Below are 24050 nucleotides of genomic sequence, written 5' to 3' on the forward strand. Positions count from 1 at the left end.
ATGAAACAAAATTACATGACTTTTTCTGTGAGCTGCTTGCGTTTACATGTTTCTTTCAGATAAGCTTCCAAATCATTAATATCGATACAAGAGTGTGGTGTGTCTGTGAGTGTCTCAGTTTGCTCCTAGTTCTTTGCTCCAAGCTGTCTGGACTGTATTTTAAGCTGGGGCTGGGGGATGGAGACTCCTGAAGTGGGGTGGCATTGTAATGAAATGTTCATCAGCAGGGAAAAGATCCATCCAGACAATCCGGGAGCTGAGACACTACTTGCACTCTCCTTTGCATATCAAATGAGATGATTATGATTAGTCATTAGCAATCAGTTTGAGTGTGCTAATTGTATCACTGGTGTTTTAATAAGTCTAATCTTATTGTGAAATAATCATGATATAAGAGGACATTAAAAGGTTCTTAATGTGCTGCCATTCTCTGTTATTTATGTTGGTCTTCTCATTGTCTCCGATTCTTGGTAAGCTGATTTGGTCATAGTGTTTGAAGCTGACTATCAATGCCTCGTCTTTCATTTAGACCTGAAAGGGAAAACAGCAAAGAAACCTCATCACTGAAACAAGGGCACTGTCTCTGTAGGGCTACCGCTATGTTATCTCGCCTCTGCCAGCCTGCTCTGTTTAACCACCATCCAAGAACATCAGAGCATCCCACATAAATCTGGCTGTTCAATTGACAGCCACTTTGTCAGGTTGATCAAAACACAGGCTTGCTCTTGTGTTAAAGGTCATCTATCACTGCTGCAGATCTTTATGGACAGTTAATTCATCCCCCATTTCAAACCATCAGACAAAATCTGCAATCAGTAAACAAGACAATATTTATTTCCTTGCCTTCACCCACAGCATTAAATACAAATGTAATTGAGCAAATGACAGAAATTGAGATTGAGTGGCAGCCAAATCGTGCTAATGATTGCAGTTTTGACATCTTAAAAATCATTAAACCATTCGTCCGTTGCTTTCAGCAGTGAGTAAACTGAGAGCCAATGATGCTTGACAGCGACAACCTGGGAAATCAATGGCGTCTGGAAAGTAAGACAGAGACACTCAGTAATAGGGTCCAACAACAGTGTAGAAAGAATTGAATTCCAGTCTGAAACTTGAGGCTCCTTTTGAGTTCCCATAGGGTTGAACTCATTTAGGAAACCCTAGGATCCCTTTAAAAAGGGCGCTTTACTAATGAACTTCTAGCTTCTTTGTGGAGCCTTTTTATTCTGCATAGTCTGTAACAGCTAGAGGTAAAACTGTTATGGGAGCAATTCAAACTGTTTGAGCATTTGGGTTAGGAGGCCTGCTACACTATTAGAAAAAGGACTCCTGAAGAGTGCTTTGGATAGCTAAGCTTTGGTAGCATTCAGAAGAGGTTCACTCTGCTAGTTAGGCACTCTGTTCTGGGATTCAACACAGAAACTTTAAAGGTTCCTCCAGAAAGAAAGAAAAACATAGAACCTATATGGGTTTGAAATTTAACCTTTCTTTCTAAAATACTAATACTACTATTTCTAAACACAACTGTGAACAAAACAAAAACAACAACAACGAAACCAACAGTTACTACAAGCTGTGCTTAATACTGGACAAGGATCTTTACTTTGGATAAATGGTTCTCCCTTTTCTGAAGGGGAAACCTGCTGCTATAGGATTCTACATACTGTGAGCCAAAGCAAATAACATTTATGGATGCTAAGGGGAGATTTTAATATTGTATGTTTAATGCCAGCCTGGAACCTGGTGACTTTGTCACACCTTTCTGCAAAAACGAATTGACGGTAAATGACTGATATGTATTCCATCATATAGAAAGCTTTTAAGCCAAACAACATGGAGTTTTATTTCCTGTGAACAAGCTGTTGAATTAATGGCATCATCAGCTTTTACAGTGTAGAGGTCAGAAAGACAGTGCAACAGCAGGGGAGACACTGAAAAGTCCAGAAAGCTTGAATGACTGAACGGCTCCCTGCCTGCACACAGCCCACTGAAGCCCATTCTCATGCCTGTCATGGCCTGATTTATCTTGTTTAGAGGAGTGAGATTGGCTTTCTGATAAAGCCGAGGATGTAGGCTTGCATTGCCTTGAGGCAGCGAGATAGATAGGCTGCCTTGGTGTGTCACAGTGTAAAAGATTGATTTGTGGTGGATGTGGTCTTGGGGATACAGGATTCTGGAAGCACACTGACATTGTGGTTTTATACTCTATTAATTGGAAAGGTCTTCTTGGCTGGCGTTATGCTGTTATAAAAATATAGCAGATATGTGTTATGTACCAGGGGGCCATGATATTAAAAAGGGAAATGATTTCCATGCAAGCATTTATACTGACAATTGCTTATTCAATACTGCATTATTCAGAGATGCTGATCTCCCCTGATCAAATCATATATTAAATAAATAAATAGTTACTTGTAAGTTGTTTGTACAATAATTAATCTCTCAAGGCTTGCTTGTTGGACAACTAAAAATGCCCTCAAGCAATTCAACCTTGCACTTGTGTATTTTTTTTGTTTACCTGTTTTTGTTGTTGTTTATTTTTCATATAAGAGCTCCAGTGCTTTTACGAAAGCCACATTAATAATTATGCTAGTGGAAGATCCTCACAAGAATAGATATACAAACAGTGTGTGTGTGTGTGTGTGTGTGTGTGTGTGTGTGTGTGTGTGTGTGTGTGTGTGGGTGTGTAAGGACATTTGTCTGGGTCCTTTCTTCAATACACAAATGGAAGCTTGTAGATTTTGGTGTAGCCATAGCATTCATTTGCTTAATAAATAATTATGCCAATAAACAGTCCTCCCAGGGATAATAAGACAAACATGTCTGGGTGTTTCCAAAAGCGAGTGTATTAAATGCCATCCAGCGGTGGAGGGGCTTTGGCTGTATTCCTCTTTTAATGGTCTAGCATTTCACTGTGGTACAGGTTCAGTGTGATTGTATATTCTCCAATTCTTCAAATGCATTCAGTCACTGCAGTTAGATAAATGTCTAGGGTTTTTTTATGCAACAAATGAGCAAAAGCTTTGGCAATAAAAGCCTATGGTAGCATTTATGTCTAGCTAAAATTACAGCTTTACCCTTTCAGACTTATAACTAACAAGTACTGAAGTAATCCATTACATTAACTGTGCTGTCTAGACAGCTGTAAGTATCTAAGGCCTGACATCTAGTGTTGAAAATGAGTAATAAATACAATACTTTTCAATTTTTTTCAAATTTTCAAAAAAAGATCTCTATTATTCTTAGTCATCTTGCATCTCCATCTTGCAGGCTTCCATGTATCAGTGTCTCTTTATGTTCAATCATAATTATGGAATACTCTTCTTGTTAGTGTTCAGGGCTCAGTCTAGGTGAAGGTTTGGTTGAAAGCCTATTTGTTTAGTCAGACATTTTGTTAAATAGCTTATCTCTGGTGTTTTGTGAGCATAGAGAGTCTAGTGTGATTACTCAGGTTTGTTTACAATTACAAGTTGGGGCACGTTATGTCCCAAGGTGCCCTCATATCTGTGCTCTCCCTTTTAGTTATGCTGTCATAACTAATAGTCCATGCTTTCACTCTGATCACAATATGCATCCTTTTTAACACAGAGTGCACTCCTGTTGCCTGATGATACGCTGGTTGCTGTGATGCTGTAATATGGTGCCACCAAATGTCTGGATTTGCCCGGTTGAGTGTCATTAGTTTGCTCCCGCTTCTGCTGCTACTGGTTCTTCATCTCGGAGATCATGACTTATGATTAGCCTTCCTGCTGTAACAGATAATCACACCTGGATACTACAGAGACATGCACGTTCCCAAATTTCTCTGTCTGGGGATTAATAATGTTATCTTATCTTACTTTCCAACAGCTTCTGTACTGATGACTCACCTTCCTGCTGAAGTTGATAACCTTAGCTGTGTATAGTAGAGACGCACTTCGCACAGACATTCCCCTGGGCCAATCATTTGGCTGCAATTACAACGGCAAGTCTTCTGGGAAATGTCTCTGCCAGCTTTGCACATCTGGATCCAGATATTTTTGCTCATCCTTCTTGGAAAAATTGCTCAAACCTTGTCAGATTGGATGGAAACCATTGTGTATCAGCAATTTGCCATAGATTCTCAGTCAGTCTTGAGAATCTTTGACTTGGCCATTCTAACCCACTCCAGTGAAGCTTGGCAGTATGCTTAGGGTTGTTGTGCTGTTGGAAGGTGACTCTTGAATGAAGTTTCTTTTTGGATTGGCCTGTTATTGACTCCATCCATTTTTCCCTCAGCCCCAATTAGTTTCCCAGTCCTGTTGATGGAACACATCCCCACAACATGATGCTGCCAGCACCATACTTAAATGTGGGGTTGGTTTTCTCAGCCTGATGAGCAGTGTTGGGATTTCTGCCAAACCTATTGCTTTGTGCCAAAGCCTCAAAGGTCTCATTGGGGGGCAAGGTGGATAAGGGGCTAGCACATTTGCCTCGCACCTCCAGAGTTGGGGGCTTGAATCCTGCCTACACCGTGTGCATGCAGAGTTTGCATATTCTCCGTGTGCTTCTGGGGTTTCCTCAGGGTACTCTGGTTTCCTCCCCCAGTCCAAAAACATGCCTTGTAGGCTGATTGGCATTTCCAAATTGTCCATAGGGTGTGTGAATGTGTGTGTGATTGTGCCCTACAATGGGTACCTTCCAGGGTGTCCCCCACCTTGTGCCCCAAGTTCCCTGGGATAGGCTCCAGGCTCCCCGGTGACCCTGTGCAGGATAGTTGGTATGGAAAATGGATGGATGGATGGTCTCATCAGACCAGAAAACTTTTTTCATGAAGTGTTTTTTTTTTTTTTAAATAATGGCTTTCTTCTTACCATGTCATTCTTTTAATACATTTAATACTATTTCCCTTCCTTTTCTGTATACTGTAATGATTTTTAATCCCACTATCTGGCATCACCTAGAATAGGATGAGCTCATTTTTGAGTCTGGTTCGGTTCCTCTAAAGGTTTCTTCCTCATGTCACTTCACAGAGTATTTCCTTGCTACTTTAACCTCTAGCTTGCCCATTAAATATCAACATCTACACCTGTATTCCCATAAACATCCTATGTGAAAAGATCTATTGTTAAAATCATTATACAAATAAAATTTAATTGAACTGAAATCAGAAACTAGTGAACTTCCTACTACATTTGGATTGTGAATTGATTGGGTCATATTAAGAATATTTTAATTATTGTTTCATAATTAATGCACAACTGTGTGCTGGGATAAGCTCATTGTTTTAACATAAATAAGTGGAATCCTGCCCTCTAAATCTAATTAAAGTATTCAACATGTTTATGTATCTGTTAACAGTAGTTGAAGAAAAAAAAACATCTCTGTAATTGTGAATGACATACATGTCAGTCAAATCTTTTTAAAATAATTTATTACAGTAAAACCATTGTAATGTATCTACGTACCAACAAAAGGATAATGCAACAATTTCTCAAGTGGCTGCAATGGAATAACAGGCACACATTCATCAAGCTTTTAGAGACAATATGCAGGCACATTCACTACCAAGAAAAATACTACAAAAAAATACATTTCACGATAATAGATAAGATAAATAATTGTGAAAGAACAGTGGACTGGGTGATGCAATATGACTACACAGAACATACAATATAGTGAGAACATGATCCAACACTGTTGACTTTTGTATAGTCTATTACCCCAGTACAATTTAGATTTGCATCATAAGATACTCCTGCTTATTTACTGAACAAAAATCTCTGAGCATGCTCTGTGGTCACTATAATTGTTTATTTCATCTCTTCCAGGTGTTTTCCAGTAATACTTACCAGAATGAGATTTCCTGAAAACAAGTTTACCTTTTAGCTTCTCACTGAGAAGACTATGTTTTTATTATTACGCAGGTGTATGAGCTTTGATGCCATGTCACAAGAAACTCCAGGATCATAACATTATGTTTGCAGATATTACTCTGACCTGGGTCAGGGTCAGTTCTTGCTCTGAACCACTACTAGATAATGAGAAGTACTGTATATTCCCAGTAGTTTCAGTATGTTTATGGAAGAGTTTGGGTCTGGTTACTAAAATATACAATAATAGAGACTATTTATTTTCTTCATTTTTCTCCTCTGTTTTCATTTCTATTTTCTCCCTTATTTTCTCATCTGTTTTCTGTTCTGCTTTCTCCTCTTCTCTCTCTGGAGCTTCACATGGAGCCACCACTGATTCTGGTTTCTCCACCATAGGTGTCTTTTTAGATGTTCCTGTTTGCAGAGGAAGACGATATGTACCATAGATATAGAATTTATTTTCTAAATCACTTTTGATACCTGTAGAGGTCAGAAGATAGCCATTTTACCTCTGAGGTAGCTTCTGTGGAAGTAGTGACACAGCATGAGGCCAAAGAAGAGAGCAAATCCACTGCAGCCAGCGATCATGCCACAGAGGAGGAAACTATAGCTGCCTTTTGTCTGAATGATCTAAAGCCAATATCATAGACATAATTAGTCTACATGACTCTCAAAACTTGAAAAAAGCTGGAAAAAAACCAAATTTCATACCGATCCAATCACGACCTGGAGGACCATTTCTCCCATTCCAGCACAGGTCACTACAACAGTGGTGGCACATCCTGACAAAATAGAGTGATGAGACGTGTGTGAGGGTTTGCTGCCCGAAATGTGCAATGTATTAAAAAAGATTGAGTGTTTTGCATAAGTATTCACCCCCTTTAACTTCATCCCCATTTTGTAGTGTTACAACCTGGAACTTAAATGGACTTAATTGGGATTTTTGCCATGCAATTTACACAATATGTCTAATATTTGAGGGTGCCATTTTTTATTGAGACAAAAATATGAATTAAAAAAAAAAGCAGTTAGTTGTTTGGTGCAGTAAGGTCTTCTGGATATGCTGCTATCTGCCTTAGCCTTCCAGGTTATGCCATATTCTATATTTGTGATCTATAATCCCAATTAAGTACATTTTAGTTCCAGGTTGTAAAATTACAAAAATGTGGAAATGTTCAAGGGGGTGAATATGTTTCCATGGCACTGTAAGAGGTATTTTAGAAACCAAAAGCCAAAATATATAAATAAATATTACATTAAATAAATAATACAAAATATATATTTTTTAAAACTACTGAGGTTACTGAACTACAGTACCTTATGGCATTATATATAGCTAGAACTTTGAACACTTTAGGACTTTACACTTTGAAGATTAGTCTTATGATTAATAAGCTGTAGTTTATACACTAATTCCAGCCCTCAAAAGTAAAAAAAAGAAAGTGACTTGTAGTCTACATATGGATATGTTTGACGTACCCTGGTAGTTTAGAATGTCCTCAGTGTAAGCAAGCATGCATGGAAAGATGCTGCTGAGGAAAAGACCGAGTAAACATGTCCCTACGAACAGGAATATGCTACTAGTGTAGAAAATCAGCAGTAGAGATACTGTCACTATTACACCAGCCTGAGGAACACATCCAGATACAGAAACAGGGTTTAGTAGAAAGTGTGTACATACACTGTAAAACATTCAGGTGGTTAAAAACGTGAGTAAACATAACTTGAGGATAAGCGTTGTTTCAACTCAAAAAGTTACATTTTACAAGTTTTACAAGTCAAGACAATGAATTACTTTAAGTTAAAAATTTTAAAACTTATAAACTTGAGTTCAAGTTTTACAGTGTAGTAACTGAAATCATAGAACTATATCAAGACCTTTACCAGGCTAAACATGAGCAGGTACACTGGTCTGAAGCAATAGGAAAGTGGAATGGACATCAACCTTCCTCCGGTGATAGCAGCCCAAAAGATGCAGGGTAAATAGCCAGCTGTTTTAGCATGTAGTGACATTGGAGCCGACACAGCGTATGTATACGCAAAACCAGCATAGGCGCCCTATAACCAAGAGTCAGTGTCTGTTACACATGATTCATAAAGCTATATACAATATGTATACACTATATGGTCAAAGGTTTGTGGACACCTCACCATCACACCCATTTGTGGTTCTTCCCCAAACTGCTGCCACAAAGTCCCGACCTCAACCCCACTAAACACTTTTGGGATGAACTGGAACACTGAGACCTCCTCACCCAACACTAATGCTCTTGTGGCTGAATTGGCAAATCCCAACAGCTGCATTCCAAAGTCTAGTGGAAAAGCCTCCTCATAAGTTGTTATAATATATATAACCATAAGAGGTTATTACAACAGCAAAGGGGAACTAAATCTGTAATGGGATGTTCAGAAAGCACATATTGGTGTGATGGACAGGTGTCCACAAACCTTTGGCCATATATCGTATATATCTATATACAGCAGCTACAGTAATGACTGCTGCTCACCACAATGCCATCAGTCATGAAGAGGACCAGTCCTCCCAGAATATGGACTCCAAAGAATGAGGCAGGAAGTTCATGCAGGTTACCATTCATACAGCAGCTGAGAAGGTCTCCATGGCCTGGAGAAATGGAGAAAATAGGTCAGAAACTCCAAAACATCAAAATGTCAGGACAACCTGCTCTGTTCTTTATCTGTACCTCCAGATTCCTGATCTTGTGCCTCTGGGCATTCAGCTGTGTTGGTCTCCATGGCCAGCTCATCTTTGTCCATAAGATGTGGAGGGCTATTCGGGCAGCATAGGATCACTTTCTCGTAGTACATTAGCACAAGTACTGCAATTGGTACTGGCAACTGGAACAGAAATGACTTGATTTTAGGACCCAAACAGCACTGTTCCACTTTCCTGCCTGGTTCCTATTTTCTTTCATCCATCTATACTCTAATAATGTCAGATGATTATTGTTCTCAAATGGGTTTAGTTTGTTTCAGCTATCTTGTCTTGCAATGTCTGTCTGTGTACTATACATAGACGTCTTCGTTTGTCTTGTGTCTCTGTGAAGTGTTTGTAGCATTGCAGCATTCTGAACTCACAGGCTACTTAGTTCCATAGGTCCCTCATTTGAAAATGGTAATATGTTACACCAGAATTTCCCTGCACCATCCACAGGGAGGGCAGCTGGTGTTTGTAAAAGCTATGAAGCAGGTAATCACAGACAGAACTCTCACCCTCTCTAAGGTTTCTTGAGAGTCATAATATTAATTGTAATCCTTACTGTTAAATAAATGATGATTCAATCTATACATGATTTTCCATTCAAGGCTTAATTTAAACCCTAACATGAATATCTTGTCAGTGTCCAAAATTTCCCCTAAAGCTTTTTGAAGCAAGAGTAGCAGGAGATTGCTCAATATCTTACATTAATCAGGGCCATGATCCAAAAAGCATAGGACACATTGGACTGCTCCATGATTCCTTCAATGTGCTCTGAGTGGTTGCGAAGCATTGGACTCCTGAGGCCTGCCAGACTGTGTCTGAAGTGGTGCATTATTGCCTCATCCTCTGTGCTGTTCATACTGGGACAGTGCTCCGAAAGAAAAGGATCTGCGATCAGGGGACTTACCAGAGCACCAAAGCCAATGAAGAAGTGCAATGCCTAGGAAAAAGGAAGACACAGAGAGGCAAAATTTACTGTGTCTATCCAATTTTTGCCCACCTGGAGAATGCTCACGAAGCTCTGTCACTATTTAAACAGTTGTTTAAAGCATTAATTATTATTATTATTATTATTATTTATTTAATTATTCTTATTAACAGGCCAAAAATGTATCAGTTACAGATGTCACACTATCTATCTATCTATCTATCTATCGATACTGTATATATGTACAGTGCCCTCCACTAATATTGGCACCCTTGGTAAATATGAACAAAGAAGGCTGTGAAAAAATTGTCTTTATTGTTTAACATTTTGATCTTTTGTTCAAAATATTCACAAAAATACTCTGCTCACATGGATATCAAACAATTGCAAACAAATCATAGGTTTATAAAACAATATATATTTGTTAAATATATGTGTGCAACAATAATTTCTCAAACAGATCAAATAGATTTGTCTCAGTTTTAAGGGATGTAATTGTTTTTAGTAAATAAATTTTTTTTACTGTATACAGTATACTGTATACACCAGATACTGAAAGCAAAGGTTCACATACTTTTGCCACTGTAATATTGGATCATTTCCCTCAATAAATAAATGACCAAGTATAATATTTTTGTCTCATTTGTTTAATTGGGTTCTCTTTATGTACTTGTAGGGCTTGTGAGAAAATCTGATGATGTTTTAGGTCATATTTATGCAAAAATATAGAAACTTCTAAAGGGTTCACAAACTTTCAAGCATTACTGTATCATCTATTGAATTAATGCAGTATTTATTCAAGCAATGTAGTGAATCTACTTAATGTTTAAAATGACTATTTCTATCTCAGAGGTACAATAGATATGTGTGTATTCACTCAGTCACCTGTAGGAAGATTGCAGAGTCTTTCCGGTAAAGCACCACCAGCTGAATATTTGCAATTGTATCAATGATACCCATCGCCAGTCCTGACACAGCCATGGCTATGGCTAATTGTAGCACATTGTAGCAGAGAGGAATGATGGCAAAGATCAGAGAAATGAGGAGAGTGGACAGGAGGAGAGCAGAGAGGGCACTGAACAACCTGAGAATCAGACAGAGAGGGGGGGAGCACAGGTTCTTAATGAGTTTAATATATGTCCATAGTACTGTTACGTCTGTATTGTTTGTATTCATCTAGTCAAGAGATCATCATGTAAGTAATAGGTTTCAAATTAGGTACACTCTTAGAAGAGATTGAACCTTTGGAGTTCACGAAACGATTTTACTACTATTTTGTTATTAGCTGTGGCCCGTGCTTTGCTTTTAGCCCTGAAACATATTGTACATGCACTTATTGAACGATGTGTGTGTGTGTGTGTGTGTGTGTGTGTGTGTGTGTGTGAGAGAGAGAGAGAGAGTATACAATGTTTAATCTCACATTGTTTTCTAAATTGTAACACTTCTCTGTATACTTCTCATAATACCAAAACCAAAATGCCACCCACAGTAATTAAAATGGCCATTTTTTTGTTTTTTTTTGTTTTTTTTTTTTGTTTTGTTTAACTTAATGTACAGTCCCCTTCAAAATTTTTCCAACAGCAAGCAAGGCTGCTTTTTTTTCACTATACATTTGTGTTTGAGATAAAATAAATAAATAAATAAATAAATAAAATGAATATGAGACGATATATCAGAATTTTAGCTTTCATTTCCTCAAATTTACATCTACAGTCCCCGCCAAAACTATTGGAATGGCAAGGCCAATTAAATATGTTAGTGCTAAACACCAAAGACATTTGGGTTTGAGATCAAAAGATGGATATGAGCTGAGAGTTGAGGATTTCAGCTTTTATTTCCTGGTATTTACATCTAGATGTCTTAAACAACATAAAACATTTTTTATGTTTTATGAATCAGACCACCCAATTTATAGGTGAGCAAAAGTATAACAACAGATAAGTCTTGAAGTAAAGAAATTTTCAGCAGAAATGTTCAATAAAAATTAAACTGGAAAAAAAAGTCTTGAAGTAAATTAAATTAAATAACACTTAATATTTGGTTGCATGTCCCTTGCTTACAATAGCTGCATTAAGTCTGCGACTCATTAACATTATCAGATTGTTGGTTTCTTCTTTTGTGATGCCAGTCTAAAAACTTCCACTTTTCCCTCTGATAAAGTCCTTTGTTGAGTTGGCAGTGTGTTTTGGGTCATTGTCTTGCTGCATGATAAAGTTCCTCCCAATAAGATTAGATGCATTTCAATGTAAATTGGCAGACATATTGTTACTGTAAATTTCTGAATTCATTCTGCTGCTACCATCATGAGATGTCACTAATAAAGATTAGTGAGCCTGTTCCAGAAACAGCCATGCAAACCCAAGCCATGACACTACCTCCACCATGTTAAAAAGATGAGCTTGTATGTTTAGGATCAGGAGCAGATCCTGTTTTTTCTGAATAGACATTCAGCGATATTAATTCTTTAAACATTCAATCTAACATGGCATACATGGGCAGTAAGAAACTCCTGTTAGGCACATGTTCCAATACTTTTGATCACTTTTAAAAAATCAGTGGGTTCAAACAAAAGGTGTCATGTTCTAATTTGTTTAACACTCTAGGTGAAAATATGAGGAAGTGAAAGCTAAAATCCTGATCTGTTGTTTTATATTCATCTTTTGATCTCAAACACAAAGGTCTTCAATGTATAGCAAAAACAATAAAATTGCCCTTGTTGTTCCAATACTTTCAGAGGGGCTGTAAATATATGATGTGGAATGGGTTGGTATCTTGTTTTAAACATTATCTTATTTTCTAAATATTATAAATATTCAGTTACATTCTGTTATATGTTGAATGAAATTGATGATTCATAAACGACAATATTCCTTTATTTCAAATAATTCTATTTGTTCAGTGGTGTTGTGCACAAATTATATATTTATGTATGAAACATTTTATGGACAATCAGTGTATTGTGTTGTGAAATGGGTTTAAAATAGTAATAATAATAATAATAATAATAATAATAATAATAATAATAATAATAAGGTAAGGATGTCTAAGCAGGTTAAAAAAGGATATGTACCTTTAAGAGAGGGTTCCAATTAGAACCTTTTCAAAAGTGTTAAAAAATGAACCTTTAAGGTTTCCCCACATCTCCAGGAACCTCAGAAGGTTCATTTTTTAACCTTTTCTTCTTAGAGTGCATAAAATCCCATTGATTATTAAAAATAGTAAGGACTCTTTAGCACTGGAAGAATTACACAGGTCCTTACAAAGAGAAATACCTACATTTACCTTGTCAAAAGTAAAAGTAATTAAAGTATTAATGTACAAAAGATTTGAAGTTTAGCCTTCACACTTTGCATTATACTTCCACAAATTGAATGTCTATACATAATGGACATTCACATGGATGTGAACTTCAAAGCTCTATTATACAAAAAGCATGAGCATAATGGAAATGCTGAGTGGGTTACTCTACATCAATAAAACGGTGATACAGTTAAATTTTTCAGTGTGTAGGTCTAAAACATTTGTCTTTGTAATAAAAAAAAAAATACACAAAAGTTTTACCAATAAGAAGACCCACATTGAATAACACCAAATAACTCCATAGTGGATCAGATGCATAATACACTAAGGAATCTATACAGGAGTATTGCCTCAGTACCACTGTTTTATTTGATCATGTGAGAGTAAATTTTATTTATATATATATATATATATATATATATATATATATATATATATATATATATATATATATATATAATAGAGTGGCGATTGGGATTATGTGTCCAACTCCATAGTGGAGTTTCAAAATTGGTGACATTTTACTGTGAATACATACAATCAATCGAATGACTTGTACAGAATTTGATTTGTCTCTTCCTAAACTCTACATGCAAATGTTTTTAGAGGGGAAGAAAACCCCAGTTTCATTTTCTAGTGAATATACTGTATATAATGCAACAGCGAACTCACATTTTCTTGAAAACGCCGCCAATCGAACTGCCAATAAGTAGACAGACCTGCTGCGAGAAGAAAACCCAAGTGATCTCCTGTAGTGTTGAGTTGGTCTGACATTTCAGATCTAATATAGTCGGCCCCAGGAATGCTATACAGAGTCCAAAACTAAAGAACACACTCCAATATGTCAGTGTGTGCTGCCAGTTCTGTTTGAAAAGTGTAATAAGACGCTCCTCAATAAACATGCTGACCTCAGAATGAATGAATTATTGAATGTAAGGGTTCTTGAAGATTCTGAGGATTTCCTGCTCACTCTGTCTTTGCTCAGGTCTAGATAGTCAAAAAGTAGCAGATGATGTTCGATATTTATAGAGGCGTTGACGGTGTCACAGAAATACATTTCAGGTTAATACGTGAAAGGGAGGATGCAACAGAGCTTTGTCTAGAGCTGTCAATGATTTTCATGTATGGCATCATGTTGAAATCGGATTTCACTGGAAACTATAATTTTATGGTTCAGTCCCTTTATCCTGCCTCTTACGGGGTTAATTAGTGTGTGAGACTAGAAGGTCATGATGTCCGTCTTGTGGTCTACATAGCTTTTAAGCAACTGGAGCATTTATTCTTCTCAATTAGTAAATAAAATTCATTTATCCTAAAAGGTGACATACTGGTTCTGGCTTTTATAAAAAATAATTTAATTTTTAATCCCTGTCCACTGCTGAAAGCACCTACAATGAGCATCAGTGAGCACTGACGAGCATCAGAACTGGACCATGGAGCAATGGAAGAAGGTGGCCTGGTCTGAGGAATCATGTTTTCTTTGACGTCATTTGGACAGGTGCATGTGTGTCGCTTACCTGGGAAAAGAGATGGCACCAGGATTAACTACGGAAAGAAGGCAAGCCATCAGAGGCAGTGTGATACTCTGGGCACTATTATGCTAGGAAACCATGGGTCCTGCCATTCATGTGGATGGTTATTTGAGACTTACCATCTACCTAAACATTGTTGCAGACCAATTACACCCCTTCATGGCAACGTATTCCCTAATGGCAGTGTCCTCTTTCAGCAGGATAATGCGCCCTGCAATAAAAATTGTTCAGGAATGGTTTGAGGAGCATGACAAAGAGTTCAAGGTGTTGACTTGGCCTCCAAATTCCCCAGATCTCAATCCGATTGAGCATCTGTGGGATGTGCTGGATGCTGGACAAACAAGTCCGATCCATAGAGGCCTACCTCGCAACTTACAGGACTTTAAGGATCTGTTGCTAACGTCTTGGTGCCAGATACCACAGCACACCTTCAGAGGTCTTGTGGAGTTCATGCCTTGATGGGTCAGAGCTGTTTTGAAGGCACAAGAGGGACCTACACAATATTAGGCAAGTGGATTTAATCTTATGGCTGATCTGTGTATATGGTGTGCCTAAGGTCTCTTAATAAAACGATAAATATTTTGGCCTTTTTTTTTTATTAAATTACATCAAGATTCATTCATTCATCATCAATAACCACTTTATACTGGGAAGTCTGAGCATGAAGAGACTATATACATGCACATTTGTACAATTATTCACACCTAGGGGCAATTTAGCATAACCAATTCCCCTAATGGCATGTTTCTGGGAGGTGAGAGGAAACCTGGAGGAACCCCGTGCAGACTCATGAGAACATTTAAAACTCCACACAGACAGTAACCACAGGATCACACCAGAGATCCTGGAGCTGTGAGTCGCTACCCACTGCATCAGCATGCCACATAGTTCTAGGTTGTTGCAATAAAATACAATAATTTCTCACATTTCTCAATTCACTTTTTTAATCTGATAATCTTTTCAGATAGAAGCAGAGGTAAGTCTTAGAGTGCAGACATATCCATTGACGGGGGAAAATGAAGCCTTCTACAGATGAGTGTTTTTATTATTGACACACATTAACAACAGTAACTCATCTCACTTCCTCTTCATGAGTTACACTGACACAGAGGGTCTTAATGAAACACGCTTTTAACTGAGAACTCAAATGTTTCTTAGTGCTTCAACTTGTCAGTGTTAAACTTTAACAACACATTTCCTGTCAGAGTTACACAAAGGGATTCAGAAGTAGATGGCAGATGAGTTACATATGGATTGGAGAATGTTCACAAATGCTCATTGTGTAATGCTGATGTGTTAAATGGCCAATCAGGTGCACATGTTATACAACAGGATTTGGTGTAGTTCAGATGTAATAGTTATTTTGCACTAGTGGCTTTCTACAACAGTTTGGAATTCTCTTTTCTTCTTTCTTTTCCCGCATGTAACATGCTAGATTTCATGTATAAATATATATTGGCACCCTTGGTAAATATGAGCAAAGAAGACTGTGAAAACTTGCCTTTATTTTTTAACCTTTTGATCTTTTGTTTAAAAAAAAAAATTCACAAAAATACTCTAATCTCATGGATATGAAACAATTGCAAACAAAACAGGTTTATCAAAAGAAAATATCTTTGTTAAATATAGGTATTCAACAATTATTGGCACCCTTTTAATCAATACTTTGTGCTACTACCCTTTACCAAGATAACATCTCTGAGTCTTCTCCTATAATGCCTGATGAGGTTGGAGAATACATGGCAAGGGATCTGAGACCATTCCTCCATACAGAATCTCTCCAGATCCTACAAATTTCGAGGTCTATGCTGGTGGACTCTCCTGTTCAGTTCACCACACAGGTTTTCTATGGGTATTAAATTTTGTGGTCAGTAAACCATTGTGTTGGTTTTGATGTATGTTTTGGATCATTTATCCTGCTGGAAGATCCAGCCACGACGCATTTTAGTCTTTCTGGCAGAGGCAGCCAGGTTTTCATTAATGTCATTCTGTTGATATTTGATAGTCTGTGATGCCATGTATCTTAACAAAATGTTCAGGTCCTCTGGCAGAAAAACAGCCCCAAAACATTAAAGAGCCACCACCATATTTAACCGTGGGCATGAGGTACTTTTCCATATGGCTACCTCTCTGTGTGCGCCAAAACCACCTCTGGTGTTTATTACCAAAAAGCTCAATTTTGGTTTCATCTGACAACAGAACCCGATCCCATTTGACGTTCCAGTAGTGTCTGGCAAACTGAAGATGCTCGAGTTTGTTTTTTGATGAGAGTAGAGGGTTTTTTTTCTTGAAACCCTTCCAAACAAATTGTGGTGATGTAGGTGACTTCAGATTGTAGTTTTGGAGACTTTCTGACCCCAAGACACAACTAACTTCTGCAATTCCCCTTGGAGATTTTTTGGCCACCCGAACCGTCCTCTTCACAGTACGTTGAAACAATATAGACACAAGTCCTCTTCCAGGTTGATTTATAACATTTATAGTTGACTGGAACTTCTTAATTATTGCCCTGATGGTCGAAATGGGCATCTTCAATGCTTTTTTCTTATAGCCACCATATATAAATTTTTTTTGATAAACTTGTTTTGTTTGCAATTGTTTCATATCCATGAGAGCAGAGTATTTTTGTGATTTTTTTAAAAAACAAAATATCAAAAGGTTCAACAATAAAGACAATTTTTCACAGCCTTCTCATTTACCAAGGGTGCCAATATCAGTAGAGGGCACTGTATGCCTCGTATTCTCTCATTCAATAGTATATACACTGGACCAGACTTCTTGTTTCTTCAGATACTGTATCAGGACTCATACAACACTTTAAATGCAAGATACATTTTATTTTTCTTTGTAAAACAAATATTCCAAAAAATCAGATCAGCTCAATTAAAACTTTTTTTTTTCAATTTTAGTTGTATTTTAGATAAATTATCATAGATTGAAAGGCTACATAAATGGACAAAGATAGAAGTCATGGAAATAGACAAAAGAAGCAGAGAAAGCTCAGGATGGTGATGAACTGAATTACATTCTGCTTCACCACCCAACTGGCTCCACAGATAATTTATCTGAAAGGCATCTATAAGCATCAAAATACTTAAAAAATACACATATGAAGCATCACAAAGTCAATAATAAGGTTGTTACTAGCTCGCTTCTGACAGTCTCTCTGACTTTTCATACATCCAAATCATCGTACACTTTCCTGTCACACCATCTAAACATTACTCACGACACGTAATGCCACTCCATGAACTGCGGTACTACAATGCAATTATAGGCTACATTTAAACTGCAGAAATCTTCAAAGCAAAACTGTTTTAAAAGCATTATAAATGTTAACATCTTTTAATGTCATCATTTTTTTTCAACTGTTGAGAGAGTACAAGGTGATAACCAAGGTATAACCTTTCACTCTTTTCCAGCACACAAGCTTTCTGCAAAACTGGTTTGAAATTAGTTTGAAAATATGCTTCTATTTGGAATTGAAAAGATCCAATTTCTTTATATATAAATATTTAAAAAATTATGTTTACACACAACTTGCTGAGTGAAGCCTGAATTAAAAACTGATGGCAGAGAAAGTGGTGGTCTGTGTTTAAAGACAATGAAACTTGCCGAAACTGAACTGATATTGTGGCTAATTTGGCGCTCTACAAATCCACAGAGCACCTCGATGACAGGAAATCTAACACATTCACTTAACAATAAAACGAACCAGCCCACAGCTATGAAAAGCATTTAACAGAGTGAGATCATACAAGCTTTGCTTATGTGGTGAACTAGCATAAGGTTTCCCTTCAAAAACCAAATATCTTTACGGCAGTAATTTTGTATTTCACTTCAGGAGGTTACACCATTAATTCACATAGCTAACACTCCAAGCATTAGAGCAAATCATTGATCTAATATTCTAGATTTAAATCTGCAATAACAATTTTGAGAGGTTGTGACTTTGGAGCTTTAACAAAACAAATCTGTCATAAATGTTCATCAGTGAGCACTATCAAACATATCTTGATGGTATGATAAGGTTTCCACCACTTTCTTTCATTTGTAATTGAATAAAGATTAAATTAGCAAAAAGGTCATCAAGCAATGCTCAATATTAATATAGATTACTGTAAGTTGGATATAGAGAAAGTGGTGTGGGTACTTCAGCGATACTGTTTGCAAATAGTGTGGATGATACTTCACAGAGAGTTCATCTGAAATATTGTATTTACAGGATGAAAGAAATAAACAAACATCCAAAACACCCAGAGCAGTGTGGAAAGTAAACTCCACTGTTCCACAATAAGAAAAGACAAAAACGGGTAAAACAATTTTTCTGCCATCAGAAAGAAGACGATCAGTCTTCGCCTGATGGAGCATCCTCCTCAGAGGCATCGTCCTTTTCCCCTTTCTCCTTCTCACTCTCTCGCCCTTCCTTCTCCTCACCGTCGTTGTCCTCCCCTTCTCCGGCGCTCTCTTCAGCCTTCTCAACTGGGGGTGATTTTTTCTTCTCCCCTTTTCTCTCTCCTTTCTTCTTGTCCTTCCCATCCTTCTCCTTCTCCTCCTCCTCCTCCTCCTCTCCCTCCCTGGGGCTCTCGATGTCTTCGTCCTCGTCTTTAGGGATAACTTTTTTGGTTACAACCTTCTTTGCCTTAGTCTGACGCTTTCCTCTCTTCTTTTTAGGCCCCCTGCTCACTAAAATAAAATATATATATATATATATATATATATATATATATATATATATATATATATATATATATATATATATATATATATTTTTTTTATATATATGTGGGTTAACACAGAACACATGCATGTGGCTTTGTAAAGTTGGTGCTGTGTAATATAACACAACCTTTATCCTAGTAGCCAGTACCTGAAGTTCTTATTCTGGATTTTGGGGACTTCTTGTCTTTGCTCCTCCTGCTGACTTTCGCGTTCTTCCTCTTGGGCCGCCCATAGTCGCTGTCATCATCGTCATCTTCCACCATAAAATCTTCATCGCTGCCTGAATCCTCTATGGGAGCAAAAACATTCAGAAGTGCTCCAATTAGGATCCTATCAACTTATTAACAGTCCATACAATATTTTGAGATTTTTTGTGATTGTTGCAGCAAAAATGCTTGATTTTGCTGTGGCTTTAAAAAAAATTGTGATGTGCGGAGGTTTTTTCTTTCTTTCTGAAAACTACCTGAATCTGCTAAATTGCAATCGCATGATATTGTTTTGCACGGTCTTTCTCAGTGATGTTTGTTGGTAAATGAACCTTTTTGCTGTACTCATGTTAGACGCACATGAATCGAAGAGGGCTTTGGCTGAATGCGTGTTGTGATGACGTCACACGGCGCGTTGTGATGATGTCACATGACACGTCTTGGCGAAAATCTGCGGTAATTTAGAACAATTGCAATCTCCTCCAAATATTGCGGAGTTTTATTGATTTTACATTCATTTCTGCGATCGCAAAATGCTGGAGAGACTGACGTTACATATCCTTGCTCTGCAATATATAATGTCAGACACATTTATTTTGTGGTATAATGCATGAAAAATATTGGCACCTCCTGTATAAACATCACTGTCGTCTTCGTCTCCCTCTTCCTCCCCCTCTTCTTCTTCACTGCCTCCGTCCCCAAGAAGAATCTCCCTCTGTTTGGAGGCTGCTTTACTAGCAGCCTGCCGCACCTGCCGACCCTTCTTCTTCACAACCTTCTCTTCATCATCGCTGTCATCTGAAAATATACAATAAAGACAGTCCTCACTTACATGTACATGGAATTAACTCCTAATAATATACTATTTAGCATGTCTTCTTACCAGATTCATTAACTGTACTGGTAAGATGAACGTTTATTTTATTTTCAGAAAGGAGTCTGTAAATTAAGCAAGAAAAGTTGTAGGTGATACCTGCAGCTCTTTTCCTTTTAGCGGTCGCCTGCCTTCCCTTGCTAACCTTTTTAGTCTTGTAGTCACTGTCACCGCCGTCGTCATCCTCTTCCTCCTCACCATAGTCATTATCGTCATCACTAAAGTCCTCTGGAACAGAAGAAAACAAGGTTCATTATGAAAGACCAATGGGCTCTTCATTAAATATGCTTGGAAACTAGTAGCAACAGAATCTTGACTTACTCTTATGGTCTTTAACTCGAGACTCATCACTGCAAAAGACAAGACACTGGTTATTTGGACAGATGATGTAAAAACATTTGAAGAGTGTCCTAAGTAATATGCTGAAGTGTTTGTTACCAACGGTTCACTCATTCAAAATAATTGCCAACATTATCAACGTCCACACAGAACAGTCACATGTGTATGTCTCTTAAATCAAGCATGCAGCACATAAGTGAAGCAGTATATTTACATTATCATGACTGAAAATGAACTCTTATTTAAGAAACCAACCTCTGTTTCACTGCCTTCTTGGGTTTGTCGGACTCTCCTTCATATTCCTCATCTACATTCATTCAAACAATTCAGGTTAATCAGACATAATAATAATAATAATAATAATGATAATGATAATAACAACAACAACAACATCATACCAGTTACTAGGTGAAATGTAACTATGTAATCATCCCTGGCCAGTCGCGCACAGCGTGTGTGTTCAGTGGTGTTTATTATGTCTCTTATTGTTAAGCATGCAAATTTGGCAATTAATTTCATTTTTGCTCTTTTTAAAGGGGCAGAAATACACAAAAATTTCTATTAAGTTTGTAATTCTGCAATCATTATTGACTTTTGTCAATAATTATTGAGTGATGTGCCAGGCACGTGCCTTGTCTCCACCATCTCTTGAGGAGGTTTGCAGCTTGGAAACCACAGGAAATGATCTGGCCTTTTATAGCACAGGAATACCTGTGTGTGTGTGTGTGTGTGTGTGTGTGTGTGTGTGTACTACTTGCCCACTTGCACAGAAGGTTATATTCTTAACCCTTAACCTCCGCATAACTTTCTTAATTACCAAGACTTTAGTAGTCATTTGTACTGCATGCCAGATTATAGTATTAACAGCCTATTATTTGGGTTCATTTTTGGTCATTTAAGGCAGGGGTTCCAAAACTTTTCCAGGGTAAGGCCCCCCAAATGGCATTAACATTTGACCGAGGCGCCCCTTTTGCAAGATGTCTTTAAAACACATTAAAAATTCAGACTTCTGAATATATCCCCCTTTTTTTTTTATTAATAATTACATCTTACATCTTTACATTACATTAGGAATTGATTGTGTGAGTGTGGTTGTCTGAGTTTGAGAATTTTTTTTCACACCAAATTGTTGAGGCCCCCTGGGCGCCCCCTGGCGGCCCCCACTTTGAAAACCACTGATTTAAGGTATGTTGGCCTATTAAGGACCATGCCATGTGCTGTTCAAAATTAAACCAAATAAATAGAACAAATGGCAGAACAAACCGCATCATGGATTTTAGGTCCACTTTTATTAGTTCTTGAATGTTCTAGACCATTAACATTCTGATCTGCATGCTTTTCAATAAAGCTAATCTAATCAGTTACTGAATATTAAATCCGAGCTATGCATAAATGTTTCGATATGTAAGAGGAACACTCACCAGCATCATCAGACTCTTGAAACTGGGCGTAATCAACTACCCTCTTATTCCTGTAGGGACAAATTGAAACATTTAAGTAATTCACAATGACACAAACTACTGAAAACGTATACGCCTGTCCTTTCTCAGATAGAGTTCTCACGGTTCGGAGTTAGTCATGGTGTTCGATCGGATGGTTACCTCACCAGTGACGTTTTCAAAACACGGGAATGAATTTTCGTCCATCGCTGTTTACACGCCTACCGTGCTACTTAGACCTGTTTTGTTTTTTTTTTTACTTGGTGTGGCGCCTTTCCTCACAGGCATGCCCTCTCAGCTTATAATAACAATGTGATAAACTAATAACAACAATGTGAGACACCTCCTTGTAAGGGGGTTTATCGAAAAAGTTATTCTCAAAAATAAGAAAGAAGAACAATTAAGCGATTCTTTTGTCCAGCAAAGAATTTATAATATTTCTGTCACCCCAAGCTTTGTGTTCTTAAACGGTCGATTAATATTGTGATACAGTGATATTTTTAGACTGCTTTATCATACCGTGAGAGTGTAAAACCGCAACCCCCCTAATTCGTTAGCTATATTTAGAAAAACAAAAACAAACAAACAAACAACAATGTTTGGTAGACTGTTTATTCCTATTACTACGAGTTCCTCCATAGTCCACTCATTTATAACCACGTATCCGTGTGTTAATAACGCTGCTATAGCCTAGCTGTTACAAAGTTTAATAAACAGCTATGAACTGCAGCTAACAGTCAGCAACAGATGATGTTTTATGAACGTGTTAATAACGCAGCCATACTCTCAGCACTGGAGTAGGCGGGGAGCTAACAGGCTAGCAGCGCTTCATGTTCACACACGGAGCTAGCGACGCAAAGCACGGACAAAACTTAGCTAGGCCGTTAAAGTCTCTACATAGCTTGACTCGTCCAATTAGTATACTATTATATCAAATAAAATAAACCACACTTTATTTAGTGCGCTTAGTTGACACTGTTTAGGCAATTAGGCAGTTTTTTGTGTTATTCAGAAGCTAACTGGCAGCTGCCCAGATAGGAAGCCAATTACAGTCATGTATTTTGTTCATGAGGACAGCTTGCGTGTGCGTAATGTTGGCTTTAAATACGCGACACTGGTGATACTATTTTTTGGGTGGGTAAATATGTTTTCACTGTTGTTTTTTTTTTGTTTGTTTGTTTGTTTTTTTGGCACAAAAGTAAACCCAATAATCCACTTAAGTAAATGAGCTAACCAGCTCGCAGTGGCCGATTGAGTTAACTGGTGCTGGTTAGCATCCGTGCTGCTAGCAAACATGCAGAGGTGCGAACTGTCCACTCCGCCAGCTAACGCAGTCGCATTACTAAACATTTACAACCGCAACAACCACAAAGCTTCGTACTAACTGCTTAAAACACGCAACACAAAACATGAACGTACCTCGAAGGCCTCGCCATTCTGCAGATCTGAGTCCGTAACGTTACTTTTCAATGTCCCAATAATGTTGGAGGAATATTTGGCGGCAGGTTTGGTTACACAGAGCAACCACTAGCGTGCTAAGGTACAAGCCAGGTAGTTTTCAGCAGGCTAAGCTAACTCGCTTGCCTAACGTTATCGGAATAATAGTGCGATACAGGAAATCGCGAAACTTAAAACGTATGACTTTCTTACGGTATAATTGCGTTTTGGTTGGAAAAAATGATCTGGTTTGGCTAAGCACAGACTGGATTGACCTGGTTCTGCCTATCGATGAATGGTAGCTAACTCGCTAGCCAGCTACTATTGAGAGCATTGCGCCTGGCCTGTTGCAGCCAGGAGGCGTTTAGTGTGAGTAAAAAGTGGGATGGGACTGAGAGGCTTAGACGCCCGTAAAATGAGGATTGGACGACCAAACTGTTCTGTAGGACAGTGGTTCCCAAACTTTTCCAGGGCAAGGTCCCCCAAATGGCATTAAAATTTGACCGAGGCCCCCCTTTTACAAGATGTCTTTAAAACACATTAAAAATACAGACTTCTGAATATCCCCCCCCCTTTTTTTTAAATTAATAATTACATCTTACATCTTTACATTACATTAGGAATTGATTGTGTGTATGTGTGTGTGTGTGTGTCTGAGAGTGAGTGAGAAAGAGAAAACATACATTTATTTATTTTTCACACCAAATTGCTGAGGCCCCCCGG

General features: G+C 37.8%; 2 protein-coding genes across 2 annotated transcripts; both read right to left on the reverse strand.

Annotated features, from left to right (window-relative positions):
• Nucleotides 1-5546: 5546 nt before the first annotated feature.
• mfsd4ab (major facilitator superfamily domain containing 4Ab) lies at nucleotides 5547-14227 on the reverse strand. The gene is given in 10 exon segments (XM_053643629.1): nucleotides 5547-6245; nucleotides 6341-6461; nucleotides 6543-6613; nucleotides 7311-7458; nucleotides 7716-7889; nucleotides 8339-8481; nucleotides 8537-8687; nucleotides 9254-9490; nucleotides 10364-10562; nucleotides 13451-14227. Coding segments are annotated over 10 exon segments (1635 nt in total). The 5' UTR covers nucleotides 13681-14227; the 3' UTR covers nucleotides 5547-6084.
• Nucleotides 14228-17132: 2905 nt separating this feature from the next.
• Nucleotides 17133-23704, reverse strand: nucks1b (nuclear casein kinase and cyclin-dependent kinase substrate 1b). The gene is made up of 8 exons (XM_053643631.1): nucleotides 23310-23704; nucleotides 21873-21922; nucleotides 20707-20758; nucleotides 20434-20462; nucleotides 20212-20340; nucleotides 19866-20036; nucleotides 19181-19321; nucleotides 17133-18996 (listed from the first exon to the last, which is right to left on the reverse strand). The coding sequence occupies exons 1-8, from the start codon at nucleotides 23324-23326 to the stop codon at nucleotides 18659-18661; spliced, it is 927 nt and encodes a 308-aa protein (XP_053499606.1). The 5' UTR covers nucleotides 23327-23704; the 3' UTR covers nucleotides 17133-18658.
• Nucleotides 23705-24050: the final 346 nt, after the last annotated feature.

Source organism: Ictalurus furcatus, chromosome 15 (genome assembly GCF_023375685.1).
Source record: "Ictalurus furcatus strain D&B chromosome 15, Billie_1.0, whole genome shotgun sequence".
Lineage (NCBI taxonomy): Eukaryota > Metazoa > Chordata > Actinopteri > Siluriformes > Ictaluridae > Ictalurus > Ictalurus furcatus.

Coding starts and splice junctions, on each gene's coding strand:
- nucks1b (XM_053643631.1), bottom strand. Junction 20,341..20,433: donor TCGAGTTAAAGACCATAAGA/GTAAGTCAAGAT, acceptor CTTCTGTTCCAG/AGGACTTTAGTGATGACGAT. Junction 18,997..19,180: donor ATCCAGAATAAGAACTTCAG/GTACTGGCTACT, acceptor ATTTTATTTTAG/TGAGCAGGGGGCCTAAAAAG.